A 22,351-nucleotide genomic window follows, 5' to 3' on the forward strand; every position below is an offset into this window, starting at 1 on the left:
TCATTCACGCAGTCAACTTTATGATGGAGGAGTTTAGTGAGTCACCATCAGCAGATGGAGCATGTTGCAGAGCGTCACTAGAAACTGTTGAGTAAATATTGGAAGAAGGTGTGTCCAACAATAAGACTGCATTCATTTCTTACATTTATTCATACACTTGATCCTTTACTAAACAGACTGTAACGGGGAACAGTCATCGATCCTGAACAGTCACTCAGCAAAACCAATAAATAATAAGTTTAACTGACAGAACCAAATAATTTAGCTTCACTTTGAGAGATTTCTAGATTATTGTAACGATGAACGATCCTCAGGATTATCAGCCTGTGTAAAACTACAGGATGACATGCAGGCTCTGTGGGACAGGTGATGATACCTCAGAGGCAGAAACACTCATCTGTGGAAGGAGCTGGGTCTGCTGGGAGTCACGCTGGGGGCCACCGTGGGTTTGTGACTTAGAAAAGTACCAACTTCAACAACTTATTCACAAAGCAGAGAACTTCCTCTAGAACACAAACGTATCAGTGGATACAGCACAGAGGGCTCAGTCACTGATGTATTCCTCTATGGTCAGGTCTTCGTCCTCTAGGAGGACTTGATTTAAGGTGGGCTGGGGTTGGCTGGCTGGCAGACCCTCCTCAGCACCACCTGCCTCTTTCACCTCCTCCTTCTCCTCCACCTCACTGTCCATTTCCAGCTCGCCTGATTCTTTGTCTGTCAGAGCCTCTGGTTTTAATCTGGACACACAAGAGAAAACCAAAGATCAGAGGTCAAAGATCAGGTTAAAACGTGAGGTCACTGACACGGGACACCACTATGATGTGTTACAGTATCCACGGTAACAGGAGCTCAACTAGAACTTTAAAGAGACAAAAGAAGAAAACTCTTAAAACATGTACATTTGTAACAATAGCAAATATGAACACTGCAGCAGCTGTAGTAGAACACACAAAGTTCTGTTGGCATTATTACTGCTCTGTCAGAATACATCGTTACTTTGTTAAAACAACAGAAACATTTGTTCTTCGGTCTGATCACAGTTATGATGACCTCAGCCTGCTGGAGCCACACAAACAGAGCTGATAAAACAAGCGCACCACGTCCAACCTACTGACATGTTCCAGGAAACGAAAGAAAGAACAGCAACAAGGACCAAACAGCTGGTGAAAGAAAACAGCCATCCAACCCTCAGTCCAATCACTCCTGTTCTACCTGCTCTCCTGCAACTGTGTAGTGACAATAAAGACATCCTGTGCTGTTTGACAGTAAATGACAGAGTGTGGTACCTGCTGGAGAATCTCCTCAGTGACATCTGCCCCACATCCTGGATAAATGTGATTTGGTCTGTAGGAACAGAGCAGCACAGACATGAGTCCACAGCTGTGCTCAGCACATTAACATCACTAACATTACATCAGGTATGTGAGTGATGCCTCAATTCACTGCAACAACTACCACTGACTCAACATGTGATTCTCACAGTAATGATGCTCGGCTCTGAGCTCTGTAAGGGGGCCACACAGCTGTGCTGTCTGTGTCACTCTGTGACAACATCAGGAATCATTTTCACACGAGTCACAAAAATAATTAAATAAATCATACTGAGTGATGGATACGGTGACAGGTGGAAACAACAAACCTGCTTTGCTCTAAGGCAAAAACTACAACCAGCCCAGCTGAGCATCACTGCTGCACCTCTCTGTGACTGGAACTGAGCAGTGACATGGATGCAATGGAGGGCTTTAAGCAGCTGGTTAAAAAGATCGAACAACATCCCAGGAAGGATGTTTGTTCACGGTCAGCGTGCTCAGGTAACAATACTGTGAAGTTCCTTCAGGTATTGTTAAACTGTTATACTGAAAGTTTCCAGTGAAAACAGGCTTGACTAACGCTGTGTCACTACTATTACACTACATGTGTCACTGCTACACTGCAGTGCATCTGGAAAATGCTGACAGCGCATGCATGCATAGGCTGATTACCCTCTCACTGCGGCTACAGAAGGAGAAAGGAGAGAGACTTTGGGAACGATGGGATCGTTATACGTCAAGAGACTAGAAACTGATACCTCTGTGATGCAGAGGGACAGCTGCGAATTTGTTTGAATGGAACATGCACCTGTGTAATATGTAGTATGTGTAAGTAAAACAAGGCGTTGTGTATTTTGGAATATGTGAATGTGTTGGTTTCCCTTGCGAGAAAGTATTTAAAAAAAAAAAAAAAAGTGGAACAACTGGAGCGCTGTCAGTGCTGTTTGGATCCTCCGAGTGATGCTGCAGAGTCACACTTCTAATGAGGTGCTGTGGCACAAACGAACATCTGTCTGCAAACTCCACTCCTTAATAAAACAGGTTTTCCCTGAAAGTACCCCCCGTGTACCCGTGGGCCTTACCTTGGTTCCTCATAGGGTTGGTGAGTTTGGCCAAGTATGGAAGCAGCTCAGTCTGCAGGCTGAGCGGAGTCAGGCAAAAGCTCCGGAACAAGGACTGGGCAGCCACACAGTTCTCCCAGTGCTGCCAGGGACAACAGCAGAGTTAGCACACCATCACTGGTCACTATGTGCAGTTTGGAATGATTTGCATCAAACTGCATCCCCTGAAAAATACACTCTTATTGTACAGGAGCAATGATCCAAATAAGAAACATCACTATGACGCTCCAAACTTCACAGGGGACTGAAGCCACTGCAGGGCTGTAAGGGAGCGAGTGTTTGGTGAAACTGTCCAACTGAAAAGTGTACATGGACTGACAGATCTGAGGGACCACAAACTCTGCTCAACTGATGGCAGTGAGCTTTGGGAGGAGCTGGGCTCCATCACGTCTCCACCTCACCGGAGCAGCCACAGAGGGCTTTCAGCACCATCGTCCAGACGCGAGGTAAGGTGGCGGAATTTGTCGGTGTTCTTGAAAAAGGAAACGTGACATCTCTGATGAGTGCATCCAGGCGCTGGCCCTTTTGGCACCACCGTTGCCACGGCAGCGTGAAGAGAAAAAGAAAGAGGGCGACGCCGTGCAGCTGTGCCTTCATAGACCCAGGCCGTGCCCACACCTCCACCCGCTCGCTGCATGTCTGTCCAGGTCACTGGGCACCAGCCAGCATGCTGACACTTAAAATCCCCTGCAGACAGCTCCACAGGATCCCAGTATCCAAACCCACTGGCCTAGAAAACACATCCCACCTACTGCCACTCAGGGTCCCCCAGTCACAGACAGTTGGTCCCCCAGAGGAAGAGGACGGCCTAGCATCTCCCACAAGAGAAGGTCCTCAGCGGTGTCCAGCCACATGACACCTGGCCAAACATGTGCCGCCCATGCATGCATAGGCTGCACATCCCCTGGACTGCAACACCCGGTTCTGCCACAAGAGGGAGCCAAACACCTTCTGTGGCATTGGGTCATCTCTCAACAAGAATACAGAGACAGTAGGATCATGTTGCACTACAGTGGGTTGGGAGGACCCCCCCATTTACAACAAATATCCTCGTTGTTATCACAGAGAGCGATCCAGGAAGCAACCCGAGAGCAGACCAACGCAGCTCGTATTCAGCATCTCAGGTCATGAAAAGAGCACACCAGGGTGTGGCTCACCTGATGGCTCTGCATCTGACAACGAACTACCAAAGAGTGTCCTGGAGCTACACACCATCTCCTTCATAGCAAGCGCTCTAAATGTCTCCCACTCAGAGGACACCTGCACATACTGGGCTTAACAGCATCTTCACTGGCAGTCGTCCCACTAGGCGACTGCAGCAATAGCTGCCATCAAGCCTTTATGATTAGTCACAGCGAGTCTTTCACACCGATGTGGAGACGTTTAGGCCAACTGTTCCTTACCGTTTGAATTCAGCCACATTGGAGGGTTGTTAAGCATGAACAGCCTGTTTATGGTAACTGGTCTGTATTTATATAGCGCTTTACTAGTCCCTAAGGACCCCAAAGCGCTTTACATATCCAGTCATCCACCCATTCACGAACACATGCACACACTGGTGATGGCAGCTACAGTGTAGCCACAGCCACCCTGGGGCGCACTGACAGAGGCGAGGCTGCCGGACACTGGCGCCACCGGGCTCTCTGACCACCACCAGTAGGCAACGGGTGAAGTGTCTCGCCCAAGGACAACGACCGAGGCTGTCCGAGCCGGGGCTCGAACCGGCAACCTTCCAATTACAAGGCGAACTGCCAACTCTTGAGCCACAATCGCCCTTGTTTAGCTTCATGCCGATGGGGTTTGGGCCTTTTTAAAAACTGAAGGTGCTGGAGTGTCTTCATCAGTCATTCAGAGGTGAACCTGGTTTGTTTCTGACATTCTCGTTCAGTTTCCTGGTAGAGAGCAGATTTCACGTGTAAGCCATGCAAAGCACACCACCACCACCACGTTTGACTGGTGTGATGATGTTTTATCAAATGCCATGTTAGTGCTGCACCAGCTGTGACTCAAACCTGTCAAAATAAACTGAACTCTTCAGTTCACAGAATATTTTTCCAGACGTTTCGTTGTCACTGTGGGCTTTGGGCAAATACTTTCCCACAGAGGGCCAGATATGGTTTGGGTGGTTTATTGTTCCCTTCCTACCAACAGCTGAGCTGCAGTGATGGCTCACATCATGTTACTCTGTGACCAATCCCTCTTACTGAGCCTGGTGCAGCCATCAATGGACTGCTTCTAAATCCAGGACACTAAGCAATGGTTTTTAAACTCAGTGCCAAGAAGTTCTACACAAACATATTTTTGTTATGTTCCTGATGTCAAACATGTGATCATCAGAGGACAAAAACAGGGTCTGTCCTGCTGTTCAGACAGACTAAAATATCCCCCCATGCTTCAGTTAGAAGGTTCTCCTCCTGCTTGGATCCACTTTCATCAAAATGTTTGCATTTGTTAGTTTGGAGAGACGAGCTATTTGAAAGAAGAAGTGTGGCTCTATGAATTGTGGGTAAAATTATGGCTGCAAAATATGGGCTCAGCAGCAGATGAAGAGGAAGGATGAACTCTATCATCCCTCCTACACTCAGTGTGTCTCTGACTGAAGCTGACGATGAAGCATGAAACTGGAACAATGTCCTGGTATCAACTTTGAATGGTGCCTGTAGCTGAAAACACGTAGAAGCATTTAGAGTCGCGTCATGAACCTCCATGAAAATACTGTCAGATTTTACTGACACAAGCTGAATAGTTTAAATAGCACAAAAGAGAAAAGTCAGAGCACAAAAAGAAGCTGATGAGTGAAGTTTGGAAGCAGATGTTGAACCAGTTACTGATAACTACAGAATCCATTTCATGAAGACAGTCCAGTGTAAATTCATGCTGCTCATTTGAAATGTCACAGGTAATAAAGTAACACTAAATGTTTAACAGCTGAGCTCCAGATGCTGTGACATCTGATCTCAGTCACTCACCTTCCTGTTGACGAGCAGCCAGCTGGGTTTGTGCAGGGCTCTGAAGCCAACAGACGCCAGCTGAGAGTTGGAGTGAAGGAGGCCTCTCGTGGCCACTGAAGACCCATAATCCCCCAAAACGCTGCGATTCTGGAAACAGTACAGACGGCCATTCATACAGGAGACACAGATACAGCACACGCAGCAGTACACTACAGGCCACTTACAGCTCTGCTGTAGCAGCAAAAACAGAAGTTTCCACTCTTGGACCTGCGAGCAGGTGTGATCCCACCGCACTGAGGGTTAGGGCATTGTGACCTCGCCTGTTGGTTGTGTGCTTTTCACCATCATCCTCTTGGTGTTTTAAAACAACATGTGAGAACAAAGGAGGGATCTGAGGACCAGCGTTTGCTCCTTGGCATGTTTATCTCTCTGAAGTAACTTACTTCTAACTGTGTGTTGTATTTAACACAGTTTAACCAGCTGAGGCTTCTTTACAGCCTTTATCTTTCTGCAGTCAGAGTCGCACTCCGCCGACGTTCAGGTTGTCGTCATAGCAACGTGTCCAAGCATCCTACAGTGGAATTAATATGGAAGACGAGCGCTACCAAAAAGGTGGACGTTGAATCACGGATACACCTGCTGCTCAGTCTGTGGGTTTCGTCGCACTCGGGGGAAAATTCAAACTCGGGCAGTTCTCATGACTCGTCAACTGACGCTACTGACCAGCCAATCAGTGGCATACAGTCTGATGATGTCACATTTTAGTGCCTGCTCAGGTACTAAAAAAAAGACCTGGGACCAGGTACTGTGGCCTAATGGAAAACCCTGAAGAATGTGGTGAACCGTGCCGAGTCGATCCGGCCTTTAGGTGAAGAGGCGATACGGGTTCTTCCCTTGGTTTTCTGTAATATGAACAGTCCAGATTATTGGACCCAAGATGTTCACAGTTAAACTCCAGCAGAGACGACAGACGGATCAAACCGCTGCCCGAGCCTGGTGGCTTGTGGGTAGAAACGGTCCCCGAATCTGCTGCTGTGGATTCTGCTGTAGCTCCTGCCTGACAGGAGCGTAGATGGTTTGGGTGGCTGGGATCAAACAGGATCCACTGGGCCTTCCTCCCACAGCGCTGCCTGCAGAGGTCCTGGATGCTGGTAGCTCAGACCTGGTGATATACAGCACTGATCTGACCACCCTCCATAGAGCTTGGTGGTCCAGAGCGTTTCAGGTGCCACAGCAGGTCAGCTACAGCCAGACAGAATACTTTGCTGGTGCATCGACAGAGTCCATGCTAAATCTCAGCCGATGCAGAAACAACAGCTGCTGTTTCACTGTTTTTGTGACTACATCCACGTGATGTGAGAAGGTCAGATCCTCACTGATGTTAATCCCCAGGAACCATCCGACTCTCTCCACCTCTGTCCCCTCAGTGTAAATGGGGGTGTCCCCTCCACCCTGCAGTTTTCTGTGGTCCACAATGAGCTCCTTGGTCTTGCTGACGTTGAGCAGCAGGTTGTTGTCCTGACACCACGATGCCAGGGCACTCACCTCTGCTCTGTAAGCACTCATCTCCACCTGGACCGGCTGATTGTCAGTTTAGCCATAAGTCAACAAGAAGCTTCTGGTAGGAGAAGATGTGACGCTGCTGATCCGTGATCTGTCTGTCAGGAAGTCCAGGATCCAGGTGGATAAGGAGTCACTGATGTGCAGATTCCAAAGTTTGATGCTGAGCCTGGATGAAATTATAGTACTGAAAGCAGAGCTGCAGCTAATAAACAGCATGTGTGCTCCTATGGTCCAGGTGGGAGAGGGCCGTGTGCGGAGCGACTGATCTGTTTGTCCTGTAGGCAAAGGACTGAGTGTAGCAGAGAGTGGAGATGTGAGCTTTCACTGTACGCTCAAAGCACCTCAGGACTAGGGATGGGTGTCGAAACCCGGTTCTTGTTGAGAACCGGTTCCCACTGTTTCAGTTCCTTGGAATTGTTTGCCATTCGATTCTCTTATCGATTCCAGTCGCCCTGAATGACGTCACCGCGTTGCGGAGCGTCATTTACCTGGCAGGAAACACGGCGGCTCAAACGCTCAAAAGTTTGGTTACACTTTATGAGAACGGATGACAACAGGGCAACTTGCAATACTTGCAAAGCAGATATTTCATTTAAGGGAGGAAACACTACGAATATGCAAAAGCATTTGCTCACAAAACACACGATGACCTTAAATGAATGTCGTGTTTTTAATTCTGGACTCGTGAATCTCAGCCCGGCAGCAGCGGTAATGTTTGCACGTCCTCTCCCGTTAATGCGGCAGGTAAATAATCAACTAACAGTGCATATTATGTTAGCGCGATCTGCCTTATTACAAACCTGCCATTACTGTGCAGCAGAAGAATATTTATTTTATTATTTTACATTTACAATGTTTTTCCTGGGGACCCTGTGACACCCATTGAAGAGCCGTATGCTGGATCTCTTAAGATGTCACTGCTGGGTTTGTAAGGCCATGTTACTCCTACATTTCTATCTTGTTCAAAGAGAAGATATAAAACAAAGTTCTGAGCTAATCGACCTTAGTGTTCTCCTTTTTAAACTCACATTAGGTTTCTTGGGGATGATGGTGGTCCATCAAATGAGGGGACTAAAGACAAAAGCAGTGACATGTCTGAAGACAGCTGCCAGTTCATGAGTGCGTGCTTTGAAAGCACCATGTTATCTGGCCCGGAGCTTCCTGATTCGCCGAAGGCTGGTCAGGATGTTGTGGCTGAGCGATGGAGCGTCTACATGCTGGGAGAACATTGGCAGAGCTTTCTTTAGTTTGGCTTTGTTGAAGTCGCCCGTCACAGTGGAAGCCCCTTTAGGGTGTAGTGCTTCCTGCTGGTCGATGACATCATACAGCTCGTCGCGTGGCAGCGTTGCGTCGGCGTGGGAGGGGATATAAACAGCAGTACAGAACACAGCTGTAAACTCTCCGATCAAGTGTCCAAGATCAAACTGTACACCCAAACACCATCGCTCAGTGAGTGTGCACACGCCACCTCCTCCCAGCGTCCCGACACCTTCCTCTCCTCGCAGTGAGCGGAGATGCCCGCAGCAACAACAGCCAAGGCCAGTGAAGTAAGCCATGTCTCCGTGCAAATAAAGACAGCTTGTTTTCCAAAGTTTGGACTTTAGCTAGAAGAATGCCGTCTGTTCATCAGCTATCAGGCTCTTTTCCAATCACGTAGCCGAGACAAGCCTCCATTCCAGTCTGCTGGTGTGGTCCCAGATAGTGAATGCTGTGGGCTGTGTAAGAGTCTCTCTGTCGTAGGTGATCAGTGCATCACGTTTCCAAAACATTAAAAAAAAAAAAAAAATGTTAAAAACATACGAAAAATGCAGAAATGAGGAGGACGCCAAGTAACAGCCAGCATCCTCACCGGCACCATGTTGTTCATTCATTTAGTTCCCTTTTGAAGTGTTAGAGTCTAAACACTCAGCACAGAGATGAGCACATCTCCGGGTTCTGATCTCTGTACTGCCCACTGCCGGGACTCCAAGGATCAGGGACTGAGCTCCTGCATCGGGCTGCTGGTTCCTCACATTGACATGTTACAATGATATGAAATAACAACCACAGAAATGAGAATGATGTTAGGACTGACCGTCCAATCAGCAGTGAGAAGGTCGGCATCAGACAGATACTCGCTGGCTCTTTCCACATCCTCCACCTCGCAGAAGAAGTCCAAGTAGTTCTGGTGAAGGTACAGGCTGAAGAACTCTCCGGACATGTGAGAACGCTCAACAACCAGCTGACAGGAGAAAGAGAAGACCAAAGACCGTTTATGCTCCTGTAAGTAAAGATAAATCAATACAACAGCTGATCAGCACCTCAGGGTCCACTAGTAAGGCTGCTCTGTGATGATGCAGCAGGTGGGACGGTAGACCACGCCCACAACCACCCTCCGCTCCGTCAGCACCTTCATGTTTCTCTCCTGTCAATGACAATCACAGGCACAGTGCAGCAGCTTTAGTATCCACATGCTCATTCCTGCAGAAGATAAAGAGGTGAAACAGCAGCTGGACTGACAGCAAGCACGCTCCCCTAACTACACAGAACACCAGAGAAAAACACGGTTCTTCTTCTTCATTATTAAAAGGTTTCAAACTGACCGAGCAGATTTAGATTCATGTGATTTATTAAGCAAAGTCAGCGCAGAGTGACTGACGTCACAAGCAGCCAGTGAGACGATGCTGTGTTACATCCTCCTGTGTTTCACAGCTAGAATCAGGTCCTGGTTTCACTGTGTCGAGTCTCTTCTCCTCTAAACAATGTTCTGCATTTTTCTTACATTTAACATTAATGTGTGCCTCCCTCTCGATTGTACAGTTTCTCCTGTTTGCTATTTATTCCTGCTGTCTGTCATTTAGATTTTATTCCAGAACAGTCGGTGGAGCACCTACAATCTCACTGTAAATGAACAATGACAATAAAGAGGTGGCAGGACCTGGTACTACTCATCACTGATGCGAGGACAACCTCAGGTTTGTCTTCAGCACTGATGAGCCAAGCTCTCCTTTAAACTCAATGACTTCATCAACTTCTTCAAATAAAATGTTAAAAAGATTCAAAGCCATCCCACAGGTGTGTGTGAGCACTGTGATACCTCCTGATGTTAGACCGCTTCTAATACAAAATATATTTTTAGAGTCAAATTCAATCACGTCTCCCTGTAAATCATCAGTGTGCATATTAAACTCTACTCCTGCCAGACTGCTCAAAGTCTGATCATTGCTTTCATTTATCTTTACCTATTCAAGTTGGTACGGCTGTACGAGCGTCACAGCGCTCCTTACTGCTGCGCAGCTTCTGTTTCTATGGTTTCATGGCGTGTTGTGTCTTTGTGTGACGCACGGATCACTTTCAGTCATCGGGGAACAGCGAGTGACGCTGAGGAAACAACGGATGAGCTACAATCCAAGATTTACTCCAACTGTTCTGTCCGACAGTGTCCTGGCTCCACCTGCTAAGCCTCAATGCCTCAGTGGAGCTACGGTCCGGACCGTACACCACCAGCACCGAAACAAAGGGAAGGGGTGGGGGCTTATGTACTCCAGGGCTGCAGACATAGAGGCCATGTCCATTCAGGCCTATTTATCTACCTTTGAGACAGTCGGGGACTAATGGTAGCCATAGTAACCATAGTTTACATCCCCTCCAATGCTAACGTTAGCTCATCACTCAGCCACCTCCAACTTCTCATCAGCAGACAGCTGAGAGAGCACCCAGCAGGCGTCCAGATTGCTGCTGGGGTCTTTAATAATGTTCGGCCCCAGACTCCACCAACATGTTAACTGTCCTACCAAGAGGGGCCAGGACACTGGACCATGTGTACAGTAACCTCAGGCCTCTCGCTGCTCCTCATCCCTGCCTACACCACCCTCAGGGGCCCCTCCACCCTCCGGTTCATTAAAACATGTCCAGATGATGCTCTCCTCAGGACTGCTTCATCTTTGGACAGCTGGACCTGGAGACAATGTGACAGTGACCAACACTATCCAGGTTTTCCCAAACCAAAAACCTGGATGATGAGAAAAGTCCAGGCTCTGCTCAGAGGGACGGCTCTCTGCACAGCCAGAGCCAACCTGAGGAGGGGGCATCAAACGGGCCGAGGAGGCCTGCAGGGGGAGGACAGAGGGCTCCTTCACAGACAACCCCCACCAGGTCTCACAGGCATCCAGGCCCTCTCCACCTTCCAAGCCCAGTGCCCCCCAACCCCCGACAGCAGCAGAGGAGCTCACCTGCTTCTTTCCCTGGTTTGAGACCACCCCTCCCACACAACCCCAGCCCCCCCCCAAAGTTGGTCCAGTCAAGTCACTCAGCACTGGATCCCTGCAGGGCTGCGTTCTCAACCCCTACTGTTCACTATAGTTAGTCACAGACCAATTATATTAAAAACAGAACAGAAACTATGGCAGAACATAAGCAGGTCATTCAGCATGTGTTTTATTGTAGTGCACAGCTGACAGCGTGAGCACAGAGCCAGGAGGTCGAATGTGTTCAACAGATTCAACACTGAGTTACTGTAGTCAGCCTGCAGTCCACAGCCACACCACAGCCAAAGCCCTGACACCCCTTCCACACCTGTCACTTTCACTCACGGCCATGTTTAGAGACAAATAAGAAGACTCAGGCAAGTCCACAGGTCGAGGGTCGTGACTCCCAACACACTCAAACTGATCCACAAGGCCAGTAACACTGTGGGCATGGAGCTGGAGCTTTTTAAGGTGGTGTCAGATAAGGAAGAGCTGGACAGTACCTCCCACCCTTTACTATCTCTGCATGTGCTACAGAGGAAATATGGTGCAGTCTGACGTATACATTTAATCTGTAACATACTGGGATATTTATAATTACTACTCTTTGTATCTATTGTTTTGTTACAACTCTGTAATAAATCACATTATGTAATAGTTTGTTTAGTGATAGCTGTGACCTCATCATCTCCTCAGGGTTTGATTCAATGATTTTAATGTTCCTGTAAATGTTGTTGTGACTGAGGATTGGCTCACACCCACTCACCTACTATCTACCTAAAATTATACAGCAGGGCCTCTTAATGACCCTTAACTGAAAATGTGACTCCCAGCAGCTGCTCCACCCTGCTCCACCCTGCTCAGTGGGAGAGTCAGTGGGTTAAAGACATAAAGAAAACAGTGGGTGTTTATTAGCTGAGTTTGTTCACTTGGATAAATGTAAGTTTTGACAAAGATCAGACATTTTACTGTTGCCACTGCAGAGATGACAAAAGCAGCTGAGAGGAAGCTGAAAGTGGGAGTGACTAACGTTTGCAGTGCAGGATCTTTCCCAGTGCTCTGAACAAGAAGAGAGAGGCATCCTTCCCTCCAATGGCGAGCGCCTCTTCCTGTTTGGACTTCTTCTTCCTTTGACTTGTTGTGGAACCAGCTCTGCACAGTGACCTGTCCTTCTTTGTCCTCCATAAACCTGTTTCCAGTGACGTGCCTGAAAAGTTTTAGTGAGAATAAACTGAATCATTAGGATCAAAAGTCATTTATAGATAATTTAACATGTATTTGTACACTTACAGCTATCAGTGGGCAAACAGGAGAACTGGAGGCTGTTGACGGCACTGCGAATATCTCCCGAGCTTCCTGAACACAGTGTTTCCAACAGCGTCTGGTCTGGGACGCACATGCTTCTACAGCTCTGCTTAGAACAGCACACAAATACAATGCAGACAACAAACACAGACGCACACAAATGAATGTGAACAGAGTCTCACCTTTGCTGCCTCCTGGGTTGCAATGCAAGTGAGAACCTTCATCATTGCAGTTGGAGCCACTGGATTAAAGCTGGAACACACACACACACACACACACACACACACACACACACACACACACACACACGCACGCACACGCACACACACACACACGTTCATTTCACTGCAGTTTACTGCATGTGGCGAATAAAAGTTGATGATGATGATGAAGTCAGTGTGAAACATGTAAACGCTGTTATACAGCGAGAGGAACACAAACAGCTCTCTGGCCTTTGAGATGCACAAAATCAAAACTCGTGTGTAATTTTATGCATGCTGCATGATTATACATACATACAACTGTATGCATATTTAATGTTGCCACTAGGTGGCGCCTTAATGTGACCTCATATTGGTACGTAGATGCCTCCAGAGTCAGACTGCCAGTAAGCATGTAAAGGTCTGCGCCTTCCTGGCTGCTTCGCCCACACTGGGATGTCTGGTCTGCGCTTGGGGGGCTCGTGGGTGTCCACAGACCCACTGGGTGGGGCCTCCAGGTGAGCGAGCAGCTGCTGCTTGGTGCAGTTTGTCCCAGATCCAGACCAGTCTGTCTTGTCCCTTTACTGTGTGTCTGTTGTAACTGAGTGGACGACTGGTGTTGGGACACAGTGTGCAGATGGGCCAAAGACTTGGGTCATCAGTGGGTGGGGGGGTTAAGTGTGAGTGACTGACTAACTGAGCAAATGGCCTTTGTGTGTGCAGCTGTAGCTGGGTCTGGGGCCCGGAAATAACCGCTGCCCCTCCCTGGGATGCCTATAGGTGCCTCCCGCCCCATCTTTTCCTGCTGCAATGGGCGCGCAGATGTCGCTGAGACGTGTGGTCTGATTTCTTTGCACTGTGCATCCACATGTTCATCCTCCCACGGTTCATTTCAGGGTCTGAATGCATAATTAGCTGCTTATTTAATAAATCGAGCTCTGACTACACAAGGTTTGCAACTACGGACTCAGTGAAACCAAGATCTGAAGATGCCTAGGATGAAGTGTGTGTAACAGCTGGTTATCAAATCACATTCACAGTTTCCAGAACCTGATGCTGCTAATGCCCAGCTCCTCCTGGATGTCTTTGGGAAAAAGAAAGCGTGAACTGCCGTCTCCACTCAGGCTGTCTGACACTATGAACACCAGGGGGCACTGACTGGTCCTCACGAAACGCCTGAAAGACACAAGGACAGAATCTGAGAGCAGGAACCACACAGCACTGCTTTGGTGACACAAACATTATAAACCTTACAGTGCAGTCAGTGTACAGACCACTGCATGCAGCAAGGCTTCAATCAGGCCAACCTGGTCCTAAATGTAAACTAGGAATGCTGGTACTGGTGTAACTAAGTATTTACCCTGTAATCCTACCTTCAACACTTCAAAGAAATCATTAAAAGGACAGAAACAGGTTCTTGTTTGCTGTGTGAAAACAAATGAACTGAAAAACTGCAGGTATGATAAAAAGACGCTTTCTGTCAGCTTGGCACGACGAGGACGTGATTTTGGACTTTTCCAGAGTATTTAATACCATCAGGCCAGCCCTCATGGGTGAAAAGCTGACAGCGATGCAGGTGGATGCCTCGCTCGTGTCCTGGGTTGTTGATCACCTGACAGACAGACCACAATATGTGCGTCTGACAGCGTGGTCAGTAGCACAGAGGAACCACCAGGGGCTGTCCTCTCTGTACAAGCCCTCCATCTAAAGCACAAGTACACACTGCAAGACACTAGTGTCACATCCTCTCCTGAGAAAATAAGTCAATGATATGAGGGGCACCTCGATGTTGTCTATACTCAAAGGAAGAGATTTTAGGCAGCAGAGGAAATACCAAAGGTGACGTGCAGAGCTGCAGTGACTACAGGGAGATAAAGACTGGACCCTGAACACGCTGCTCTACAGATGTGATCTTTGATGTGAGAGTGCTGATGCAGAAGTACAGAGAAGGTCAGAAGGTCACTGTGCCGTTTACACGATGCTCTGGATTCATGTTGGCAGCACAGATGGCCCCTGGTAGGTTCAGCACTGGCTCCCATCCTGGTTCACCTGAGTTCAAAAAGCCTCAGCAGTGGCTTTGTAACCTTTTCTAGAGTGATGAACATCGACGGCTTTGTTTTCCAGCAGGTTCTTCTCACTGTGGCACCACCACGACCTACTTCAGTGCACTTATGATTCATCGGGTCTGTCAGTAATCACACCTCCATGTTGAAGCTGAACTTTCATCTTAATGTTGTTAATCACAGTTGATCCATGATTTAACCAGTGGGGCGATTACTTCCTCTACAGCGTGTGTGTAATGTGTGTGGATAGTTTTTACCCCTAATAAATAAAATCATTTACAAACTGCAGGTTGTATTTATTTGTTGATGCCGCCGTCTAACATGAAAATGTGTTTGATGATGTAAAACATGTGAAGCTGTTTGTCACGGCACAGAGTCCTGGGATCAGGTCTTACCTCAGGACCTCGTGCAGGGCTCCGGGCTGCCTGTAGAACTGGTTTGGCAGATCCTGAAGAGGCACACGAGAGTATAAATGTACGCATGTTAAACAAAACTGCGTTACACCACTATATAGTTTATATGCCACAGTTAATAATAATAATAATAATGGATTGCATTTATATAGCGCCGTTCGAGACCCTCAGAGCGCTTTACAACACCACTGTTCATTCACTCTCACATTCACACACTGGTGGAGGCAGCTGCAGGTGTAGCCACAGCTGCCCTGGGGCAGACTGACAGAAGCCAGGCTGCCATATCGCGCCATCGGCCCCTCTGGCCAACACCAGTAGGTGAAGTGTCTTGCCCAAGGACACAACGACCGAGACAGACAGAGCAGTTGTGATCGAACCGGCAACCTTCCGATCACAAGATGAGCTTCCCAACCCCCTGAACCCACCAAAGCCACAACATTAAAAATGAAAACAACACGGCACAGATCACCAGCACTGTGGTGTCTATGGGACCTTTCATTCAGTGGCTGAGCCCATGTGGGCTCCACGAGTCTGCAGACATCCACTGTGGCGTCTCCGTCTCTGCTGAAGTGCAGCACTGAGCTCACACAGGGCTCTGCTGTTTGACTCGTCCACGTGTCAGACGTGTCTTGCACTGCACACGTCCTCAAACACTAAATAAACGATGCAACTCGAGTGTTTGTGTTGCTGCTCGTGTCTCTGAGTCTTTGTGGTGCACTGCGGGGAGTCTGGTGTTGACGGTGAGCGTCCGACGGCTCTTTCTCATTAGTAACTTCTGTCCTTACTCTTTCACACGCCTCGTGGTTAGGTGGTAGAAGAGCTTTGTGGTGTCGGTGTCTGTACTGGGACCAGTTAGCTGCACTGTACAGTTTTCTGTTTTCATGGCTGAGCCGTGTTATAGACGCAGACCCACATTTAGGAACGAGCTCCTCGATGTGTTAGTGACCACTGCAAACTGCCAGTGAAAAACGACAGCAGTGAACTGTGTGACAGCACAAAACAAATCCCAGAGCATAACACGAGACGATGAATCGCAGCGCTGTTTTCACACCAGAGGAGTTTTGTTAAATGAGTTACACGCACTGAAAGAACAGATGCCTTCGACATCACCATGAATAACGAGGGATTTCTAACACTGCCTTCCAGCCCTGAGCTATGAGGAAATGAAGCAACAGTCAAACTGAAATACAGACCATAATATCTTCCCACAGCTGTACAGTCGTATTGAAATGAACAGCAGTGAAACACTGGAGTAGTCTCTGTGTGTCATACCTCCACCAGGATGAGCTTGTTGTGCGCGACTCCTCCATCACCTGCCATCTTCAGGCAGTTGTATTTGTTGGCTCTGAGGAGGAAATCCTGGAACTGTGACGACTGAGAGCTGGAGGAGAAGCCGTTCGTTCGCCACTCTAGTAAAAGTTTAGAGCATCAGAGACGAGAAGCAGAAGTCTGTATGCTACAGTGTAGGCACGTGGTCTTCTGTTAGTACTGGGATGGCTACAAGAACACAACACTGTCACTGTGCCCCCACACCCTCCAGCTCTATGCATTTGGTTACCTGAGGAGTAATCACCTGCACATATGAGAACAGACTCTGCATGCTAGACTTTTGGTATGATGTGCTATCTGGTTAACATGTATAGACTTCCTGATGAGCAGCGGTTTGCTCAGTGCAGATAAAACACACATGCAGAGCAAGATAAACTTCGCTCTCCATCTGGAACATCTCACATTTGCCAAAATGTCCTAATTTAGCACAAGTAAGGAAACAAGGAGCTTTGTCTCTGGTCAGTTACTTTGTTGTTGTGATGCTTCTTGTATAAATCTGACACAGCTGGAAAGCCTGTTTATGTCGCTTTAAACGGTGCCGGTGGTGTCATAAGCAACACGCGTTTGTGGGTTAAGCACAAACGCACACATGGAGTTTCCAACCAGCTTATCCTGCTACTGACTTTTGTTTAGTGCAGTTTATTGGACTGGACGATGGAAGATTTGGCAAATACAACATTGGAAACCACAGATGTATTTTCCTAACAAACGAGGCCCCATGTAAGGGCCAATAAACAGGCTTTCACAGCAATAACACACCAAACACACTTTCTTTGTTGTTCCAGTCCAGACAGAAACTGGTTATTATCCAGAGATGATCTGACTTAGTTTATACCTGTTAAATGAATTTGCATTATTAAGCACAGGTGAGGTTTAGTCATCACACTGAATTTCTACAGGTAACCTCTTCATGCTGATGACTGTCCCGCTGACACGTGTGAGGAGGACAGACAGATGTTTCCTCACCATGACTGCTGCTGTATGCTTCTAGGTTTGTGGGACTACTCCATTCCTGAACCCTGAGGCCCATCTCCAGGGACAGCACACGGACTGTGGCCGTCTTTCCACAGCCCGACGGCCCCGTCAGCAGCAAAATACCACTCTGTAGATGAAAGGCTCAAACTGAGTCTCCGACTTTACAGCCTCCTCAGACAACAGGGCCTAAAATGATCAGAACTCCGGCTGTGGCTGAGCCACGTGTCCACGCAGGGGAAGTTTTCCACCAGCAATCACTCATTTTCTTTTTGTCAGGGAGGATGAAGCATTATTATCTCTGTTACTCAAAGAAAAATCAGAGCATGAACTGCTTGAACGTGATTACTTCACTCAGTGTACGAATGCAAAGCGTAGTTACCTTTGTGTTGGTGTGAACTCTGATCCACTTCTCAACTTCCTCCATCTTCTTCTTGTGGACAGCTAGTTCAGCCTACACAGATGGACACACCGTAGCATAAACCGCTCAGTACACAGTCAGCGCTAATACCTCGTCACAAACACAGGACGGGATCATTCATCTTCCACACAAACACAATCAAACCTGCAACAACTGATAATAAACATTAAGACAGATTTAGTCTCAAGAGGCCTTTAAACTTCAAATGAACTTCTCCCAAGTGCTGATTGGCCAAACCTACAAACATACTGTTCAAAACATGAAAGGAACACATTGAAAGCATCAGATCTCAATGGAGAGAAATCGTCCTGTAGATCTACACTGACTGTGTAACGTGTCAGGAATTAAAGTCAAGATCAGTCTACAGACACCCCAAAGTCAAAGTGGAAAAATGATGTGACAGGCTAGTTTGTAATGGCCCCTGCAGGCAAACCTGGCAATGTCACAGCATGCTCTGTGAGATGACAGAGTTGTGGGAGACCTCCTCAGACATCACTGAGCTCATGGACAGCTGCTCGCTGGCAGATGGAACAAGAACTGAGGCTACGTTCACTCTGCAGGTCTTAAAGCTCAATTCAGATTTTTGGATCAAATCCGATTTTTCTGTCTGCTTCTTCACACTACAAATAAAATGTGACAGCAAACGCGCTCTAGTGTGAACGCTCAAAGCAGCGCAAAAGAAGACGTCACACACAACGCGCTCTGTTTAGACCCAGACCAACAGTGTCATGTGACTGATGGCCTTAATATAAAGACTTCGGACCTTACGTTTCCCAATTTTTGCTTTAAGTTATTTTGTTATCTACATTTGGCCTAATAATGATCCTTACTGCTGTTTTAGAGGAGCTTCAAAGGATAGCTGCAGATTTCTGTCAGAATCTGCAGATTATACAGTACAAATAAAATGTTCACGTTTCTCCAACGTTGTCTTCCCAACAGTTTCACCGGATGGACAGGAAGCGTTCGCGATGTCTTCTCCGGCGCTGATAGTTGGCGTCTGTCTTGTGTCAGTGACGTAAAAGACGGATTTAATGCGACGTGACCATCAAACAGCAGTCGCAGATTTGTATCGTATTCAGCAACACATACCAAAGTGACCCAGGTCTGATTTGAAAATATCGGATTTGTGCCGTTCACACTGTCACACCATGATCGGATAGATGGTCGCACAGGGTCAGTAAAGTCTTTCGCCTGCAGTGTGAACGTAGCCATAATATCCCAGAGGTGTTCTTTTGGATTGGTGTCATTCAGCGTGGGGGCCAGTCAATACTATGAATCCCTTCATCCACACTTCAAATCCTGTCTCCCCCCCACCCTGGACCCCCACCAATTCGCATACCGCCAGAACAGGAGCACAGAGGATGCAGTCTCCATCGCACTGCACTCTGTCCTCTCACACCTGGTCAACAACAACACCTACACCAGAATGCTGTTTATAGACTTCAGTTCAGCGTTCAATACAATCCACCCCTCACAACTCATCAGGAAACTGACAGACCTGGGCATCAGTTCCCTCATCTGCAAATGGTTACTGGACTTCCTGACCAACCGCCCCCAACATGTCGGGCTGGATAACCGCTGCTCATCTACCATCACGATGAACACCGGTGTACCACAAGGCTGTGTGATGAGCCCTTTCCTCTACTCCCTCTTCACCCACGACTGCAGACCTGCTGATGGTTCCAACACCATCATTAAGTTTGCAGATGACACCACGGTGATTGGCCTCATCAGTGACAACGATGAGGCCGCCTACAGGGAGGAGGTGGATCGTCTGGCTGAGTGGTGCGACAGAAACAACCTGCTGCTTAACACCGAGAAGACCAAGGAGCTCATCGTGGACTACAGGAGGAATGCTGACCCACATCCACCCATCCACATTAAGGGGACGGCTGTGGAGCGTGTGAGCAGCTTCAAGTTCCTGGGAGTCCACATCTCCGAGGATCTCACCTGGACGACCAACTGCTCCAAGCTGGTCAAGAAGGCTCACCAGCGCCTCTTCTTCTTGAGGACTCTGAGGAAGAACCACCTGTCCTCAGACATCCTGTTGAACTTCTATCGTTGCACCATCGAGAGCATCCTGACCAACTGTATAACAGTCTGGTACGGGAACTGCTCTGCCTCGGACCGGAAGGCGTTGCAGAGGGTCGTGAAAACTGCCCAGCGCATCGCCGGAGCACCACTTCCTGCCATAAAGGACATCTACAGGAAGCGGTGTCTGAAAAGGGCTGGGAAAATCATCAAAGACCCCAGTCACCCATCACATGGACTCTTCACCCTCCTGCCCTCTGGGAGGCGCCACAGGAACCTCCGGACTAAGACCACCAGGTACCGGAACAGCTTCTTCCCCACAGCTGTCAGACTCCTGAACTCTGCCTCCTGACATCTGACCCACGTTAACACATGGACTGGACATACACACACCCACAACCACCTACACACACACACAATGGACAACTGTACCCTCAAACACACAATAATAACATGGACTGAACCATCACTCACAACCACTAGCACTTTATATAGTCTCTGTAGAAACTATCTACACCCTCACTTATCTTAACTGCACTACTGTATAGCTCTGTGTAAATAATCATTCTGTACATTCGATAATCTTTAATCCTACAACTGTTTACAACTTGCATAGTTCCCATTTCTGTATAGCTGTATATCCCAGATTCTGTAAAGTTATTTATTTCATATTCTGTATAGTTTTTCATATTTATATCCTGTTCATAGCCTGTACATAGCTTGTACTCACTACAGCCTGTACATACTTATAGTTATAGAATATTCACAACATACTTCATACCGTGTACATTATAACATACCATAATAGACCCATTTCTGTAATATACTCACATATCTATATTATTGCTAATATATATTGTAATATATCTATATCACTAAGCACTTCTGGATCGATGCAAACTGCATTTCGTTGCCCTGTACCTGTGCATGTGCAATGACAATAAAGTTGAATTCTATTCTATTCTATCCTCCAGGAGCGACTGCATACTCTCACCACATGAGGCTGGGCATTGCTGTGCACCAAGAGCAGCCCACTGCACCAGCATACAGCCTGACCATAGGTCCAAGGGTTTCAGCCCAGCACCTAATGGCAGCCAGGGCGCTGTTGCTTACCCTGCAGAGGTCTGCGCGTCCCTCCATGGGTATACCTCCTCAGACACCGCTGAACCACCAGCAAACCAGTCATGCTGAATGACTTTACAGGGATGTTCTCCACAGGTTCTCGAGACCCATTATGTCTACCACATGTGCTTTCAGCTCTAAGCCTGCTCTCATCTTTGAAAATGACCTGGCGTCAGAGGTGCCAATTCTGGAACTCGATGGTAAATGCCAATCAGGCTTCATGGTGCCAGGCAGTGAGCACAGGGTCCACTAGAGGACACCGGGGCCTCGGCTGACCCTCGGAAGTCTAATTCTGATTGTTTGGTCAGAAACATTCACACCAGTGGTCTGCTGGAGGTCATTTTGTAGCTCTGACAATGCTCATCGATACTGGCCCTGCTGATAGGTTAAGGACCTTTACGGCCTTGTCCAGCTCTCCTAGAAGAACTGCCAGTCTCCTGGAATCTCCTCCAGCTGTGCTGGGAGATGCAGCAATGCTAATGTATTGATCCTGGAGCATGACTACCTGTACAGCCTCTGTAGGGTCCAGGTGTCACCTCATGTTACTGGTTGAGACAACGAGCCCAGACAAATGCAAAACTAGTGCAAAAACAAAAAAGATGAGGAGGTAACTATCAGGGACCTCCGCCTGTAAAACCACTCTCGTTTTGGGAGTTGTCTCGTTGTTGCCCCTCTGGCACACCTGTTACTAATTTCACTAACACCAAAGCAGTAGAAACTGACCAACAGATCAAAATTTACTGTCCTGATGCTTTATTCTGATTAAAAAGTGGGTCTTTCTGTGACTGGACTCTGTTCCAGTCTACAGTTACCTCTGGTGAGACCCTGAGTGGGTAGAAGGTTTCCCATCAGGGGACTCCATCGTGCTATGCAGGGCCTTGAAAGCTCACGACAGCATGCCGGACTTGAACCTGAGCTGACGTGGGTGGACTGTGTTGTGAAGGGCAGTTTGTACATGACAAGCAAAGGTGCTGACCTGTGAGCGGGGTGAGTATTTGTCCACCCAGGGCTCATTCTGGTCCAGTTGAGACGACTCCTTCAGCAGGTAGGAGACGCTAGCTTCTCTTTTCCTCTTCCTCTTTATCTCAGCCTTGGAGCATAAAACAGGGTTGCCATTTCTTCTTCCAGAAAGAGAAGAACATTCCTCTCTCAAATCAATAAAGGACGGATCCACCCAATGGTTTGCCTGTTATATATATAGGAAGTAGAGCAGGGCGATATGACCAAAAATATTTATCACGATATACATTTGAAAATTTGTGATAACGATATAACTGACACGAGAAAATACTTTACAACTCCTCAACTTTATTAGTGCAAAACA

The 22,351-nt window shown here is 47.6% G+C and overlaps 1 protein-coding gene across 2 annotated transcripts in view; it reads right to left on the reverse strand.

Annotated features, from left to right (window-relative positions):
* The window catches only part of rad17 (RAD17 checkpoint clamp loader component), a 24,048-nt gene continuing 1,697 nt past the window's right edge, over positions 1-22,351 (reverse strand). For both annotated transcript variants that reach the window (XM_085367014.1, XM_085367013.1), the window contains exons 3-17: positions 22,004-22,213; positions 17,836-17,907; positions 17,448-17,583; positions 16,425-16,561; positions 15,135-15,187; positions 13,727-13,852; positions 12,659-12,728; positions 12,462-12,582; positions 12,202-12,378; positions 9,246-9,349; positions 9,020-9,166; positions 5,401-5,529; positions 2,393-2,513; positions 1,287-1,344; positions 1-737 (exon numbers count right to left, since the gene is read on the reverse strand). In XM_085367014.1, the coding sequence (XP_085223140.1) occupies positions 545-737; positions 1,287-1,344; positions 2,393-2,513; positions 5,401-5,529; positions 9,020-9,166; positions 9,246-9,349; positions 12,202-12,378; positions 12,462-12,582; positions 12,659-12,728; positions 13,727-13,852; positions 15,135-15,187; positions 16,425-16,561; positions 17,448-17,583; positions 17,836-17,907; positions 22,004-22,213 (1,854 nt within the window). In that variant the 3' untranslated portion in view covers positions 1-544. The remainder of the gene's footprint in view (positions 738-1,286; positions 1,345-2,392; positions 2,514-5,400; positions 5,530-9,019; positions 9,167-9,245; positions 9,350-12,201; positions 12,379-12,461; positions 12,583-12,658; positions 12,729-13,726; positions 13,853-15,134; positions 15,188-16,424; positions 16,562-17,447; positions 17,584-17,835; positions 17,908-22,003; positions 22,214-22,351) is intronic.

The sequence above is a fragment of the Diplotaxodon limnothrissa genome, linkage group LG12, assembly GCF_057381915.1.
Source record: "Diplotaxodon limnothrissa isolate DT_005_m linkage group LG12, D_limnothrissa_male_GT1.1, whole genome shotgun sequence".
NCBI lineage: Eukaryota > Metazoa > Chordata > Actinopteri > Cichliformes > Cichlidae > Diplotaxodon > Diplotaxodon limnothrissa.